We start from the raw sequence: 3,991 nt of genomic DNA on the forward strand, positions 1-3,991 counted from the left end.
GGGCAGTCGAGGTTAGCAGCCACTGCAGGATCTGAATCCAGATTGGTGCTGAGATCCCCTTGGGCTCCGACGTGGCCTTTTAAAGTCAGTGAGGAGGTTTTCTGGGGGCCCAGAAGCCCTGAGCCCATTGGCCAGACTTCCTGGGAGAACCAGAGTGGATTTGCATGAAAAAGAACACTGGCTTCATTGAAATTCTCCTCGTCTTGAGTGAAACAAAATCACAAAGAAAAGGAAAGTTTTAATCCTGAGCAACTCCACCGCTGAGGGGTGTTTTGAGCTTCTAAAAATAGAGAGGAAATGGGTCTGTTTGGGCCACTCCAGTCACTGCCTCCCCAGCCAACCCCCACACCCAGTCAAGGCAACCTCTCGTGCAGTGGGAGACGGCTCTCTCTCCGGCAGATGCCCGTGGCGGGTGCCGTGCACTTCTGGAGCCGGACGCAGCTGTCCCCCCCAGGACCCCAGCATGCCGGACAGCAGAGTGGCCCCGCAGGAGAGCCGGCTGGATTCGAGCCTGGGGACCACCCAAGAACACTTGGGAACCAGGTAAGTCGAGGTCGGTCTCTGTCCACGGAGCCTCTGGCCGAGCTCTGGACTTGACTCTGCTGTGTGAACCTGGGCAAGCTGCTTCACTCTCTGAGCCTCAGTCTCTTCATCTGGGAAATGAAGGGAAGGGTCTGGATGATCTCTAAATGGAATAAGCCCTGGACTGGGACATGTGTCACTTGGAACTGTCTACTCCCCTGTGTGGCCAAGAGGGGCTCAACCGAGGAGTGAGGGCATGAGTAGGGGGCTGCAGGTGGATGGAGGAAGAAGTTTTCAGTCAATAGGAATATTTCCCTGTCTCCTCAAGGAGGCCTTTGGCATGTGGGGTCAATGACAGACAAGGACAGCGGAGAGCCAGAGGATCCGGCTCCAGCTTGCTGTGTGACCTTGGTGGGTCCCTGCGCCTCTCTGGGCTGCAGCTTCCCTGTCTGTACGTGAATGCAGCGGTTGAATTTTCCCCAAAGCCCTCCTGCTGTATGCGTTCTGCTAATCTGTGATGCAGAGGAAGCGGGTTCAATTTGTCAGCCATTCACTAGTGCCCACTCTGGCCCAGGCCCTGTCCATCCAAGGAGTGGGAAGACCCTGAGAAGTTGGGACCCAGTCCTGGCCCAAGGAGCCCCCAACCAGGAGGCAGGGAGAAGGCAGACACATGGAACCCCAGGGTCCAGATGCCTGTGGTCTGTGCCCAGGAGGAACACAGGCCAAGAGGAGGAGGGAAGCTTCTAACGGGAGACAGGCCTTGGATGGTCAGGAGGGCACTAACAGTCGCAGAGGAAGGGCCATGCCGGAGGAAGGACCAGCGTTGCCATGGTGAGAATACGCGGAAGGAAGACGGGGAACTCGGGGAAGGGAGAGGCCTGGGTGGCTGGAGTGCGGAAGGGGAGAAGGACAAGGGAGAAATGTCAGGGGCTGAGCCCTATGGGGAGAAGTTTCCAGGGTTTGAGCTACAGAGTGAATGGCCATTGTTCTCAATGAGGGGTTACGAGGAAGGAAAGATGGAGCAAATGGAATAAATGTGAAAGTGCCTCACAGGCAGAGGCCCCTCCCAGGGCTGGAGGCCTGGGCCCTGCCCTGGGTCTGCAGAGAACGGAGAATGGACTCCTGTCCTGCCAGAAGCAGGGGCTCCTTACCTGCAAGACCTCCAAGAGCATGAGGTCCAGCCCCCTCCCTGGACATAGGCCTCACGCAGAGGGTCAGTGGGGCCCTCAAGGTGGGCTGGCTGGAATTCCCTCACCCTGGGGAATGGGCTCACAGAGGCCTGGACCTGCTTTGCAGACTCCATAAAAGGGAAGCAGCAGAGAGCCCCAGGCTGGGGCAGGGCCGGGAAGGGTAGGTAGGTGAGGAGCCCTGTGGGGGAAGAGAGGGCTGAAAACTCAGAAGGTCAGTCCCGCTGCTTTCTTGCTTAGAGACTTCGGGTAAGTTGTTGAGCTTCTCTGAGCCTTAGTGTCACCGTCTGTACAAATGAAGACAAAACGCCTGACCACTATTAACCCTGCAGAAAATTTGGACAGATTCTATCAGCTGGTGTGTATGAAATGCTTTCAAAGGCACAAGGGCCACCCCTCAAAGGCATAGTGAACCTCCTAGCAATGCCTGGGAATTCTCTTAGCAGGCTGCGGGTGCTCATGCCTTGGGTTCCCATCCAGCTCTGCTCCGGACCTACTCTGATTCTGGGCAAGTCACCCTCTCTGAGCCTCAGTTTCTCCATCTGTCAAATGGGGATGATAATGCCTGCTCTGTTGACCTTGCAGAGTAGTCGTGAGGAAAGAACTTTGAACCCTTGTTTAACATTGTTCTCAAGTCAGAGGCTGTTACAGCTGCTGTGATGCCCCTCCAGGCCGGCCCCAGCAGCAAAGGGCTCTATCTCAGGCTTGCCTCTCTGTCCTGGCCTTGTGGCCATGGGCTGGCTGCTGCTCCTGGGGGAGAGTGGGCCTACATTCCTCCAATAGCCTGAGAGGGGCCTTATCTTACTTCCTTCCCCTTCCCAGGGTTGCAGAGGGGAGGCCGGAGATCAGGGAGGTGGAGACTGAGCAGCAGCAGCTGAGGGTTTGCATACCAGGCTGACCCACATGAATTCACAAAACCGCTTGCAGGGTTTGAGGGAGGGAGCCGGGCCAGGGCCAAGAGAGGCTGGGTCTGCTGGGCTGGAGCCAAGATGGGTCAGCCACTGATGATCTGGCAGCTTGTGCTCTGTGTCCTTTGAGGCTGCGGCTGTAGACCATGCCATCCATCAGGAGTACCCATCGGAGTAGCCCTGTTAAACTCTCGGAGCAGGAGGGACACCAGCCTCCCTGAGCCTGAAGAAGCCCAGGTTGGAGGAAGGGCTTCAGAAGAACCAGAGAAGGGGACAGTTCATCCTGGGTTTGAAGGGTCGCGGATGCCCTGGTGGCAGGCAGGGGCATCCTGTGGACTGAAGGTGTGGTTGTGGAGGAGTTACAGGTGGCCGTCAGACCAGTCGGGTTAACTCCTAAGCTAACTCCTAGGTCTGGATAGGCTGGTGTGGCCAGACTAGGGGCAGCCAGGCATGAGGGCTGCCAGAGCCAGAGGAAGAGGCAGAGAGGAGCCCTGGCAGGCGTGGAAGCAGTAGAAGCAGAAGGCGAGCGAGCCTAGTTTGGGGAGGTGACTCTGGCAGCAGCGAATACAAGCTGGAGTTGGGAGGCAGACGCCAGGAGAAGGGAGCCTGCAGAGTCGAGTCTGGCCCAGGGAAGGATGGTGAACTCTGAACTGACCATATTCCCCCTGGGCTCCCAGCTGCCTCTCCCAGCCCTGCCTGCTCAAAGACTGGGTGCCGAGAGGAGTTCCCTCAGAGCCAGGAGTGTGGGGCAGGCACAGGAGGCTGCTGCAAGCCCAGTGAAGAAGGCTATTCTCACTGATAAAGCTTTCCAAGGATGATAGGGAGTGAGCTCCCCATCTCTGGGGTGTGCAAGCCTGGGAGGAACAAAACTAATGCAAATGCTATGGAAATGATACAGGCATCCTTAAGAATATGGAATATCCAGGGCCTTTTAGTTTTCCCAACTTCCTCCCCCTCACTTCCCCATAATATGAGAAATGGTTATTGTAGAGTTGCCTTTTCCCTCTTATTTTGGTATCTTTATTATCTATCTGTTTTCATAAGTATACATTCATCTATTCAAAATTATTTATTGTTGAATATGTCAGGTACTATGCTAAGAGAATATCATAGAAAACAAAACAAGCCCCTAACTTAAGGAATTAACATACTTGCAGCAAAGACAGACATGAACAAATAATTATATAATTACCTTTTTTTTTGGTAAATTTATTTATTTTTGGCTGCTTTGATTCTTCATTGCTGCGTGCAGGCTTTCTCTAGTTGCATCGAGCGGGGGCTACTCTTCATTGTGGTGCGCGGGCTTCTCATTGCGGTGGCTTCTCTTGTTGCAGAGCATGAGCTCTAGGCATGCGGGCTTCAGTAGTTGTGGCA

At 54.9% G+C, this 3,991-nt stretch overlaps 1 protein-coding gene across 1 annotated transcript in view; it reads left to right on the plus strand.

Moving 5' to 3' along the window:
* The first annotated feature begins 406 nt into the window (after positions 1-406).
* The window catches only part of ACSBG1 (acyl-CoA synthetase bubblegum family member 1), a 49,000-nt gene continuing 45,415 nt past the window's right edge, over positions 407-3,991 (plus strand). The window contains exon 1 of the mRNA XM_007103466.1: positions 407-543. Coding sequence (XP_007103528.1) covers positions 464-543 — 80 coding nt within the window. The 5' untranslated portion in view covers positions 407-463. The remainder of the gene's footprint in view (positions 544-3,991) is intronic.

This window comes from Physeter macrocephalus, chromosome 11, assembly GCF_002837175.3.
Source record: "Physeter macrocephalus isolate SW-GA chromosome 11, ASM283717v5, whole genome shotgun sequence".
Lineage (NCBI taxonomy): Eukaryota > Metazoa > Chordata > Mammalia > Artiodactyla > Physeteridae > Physeter > Physeter macrocephalus.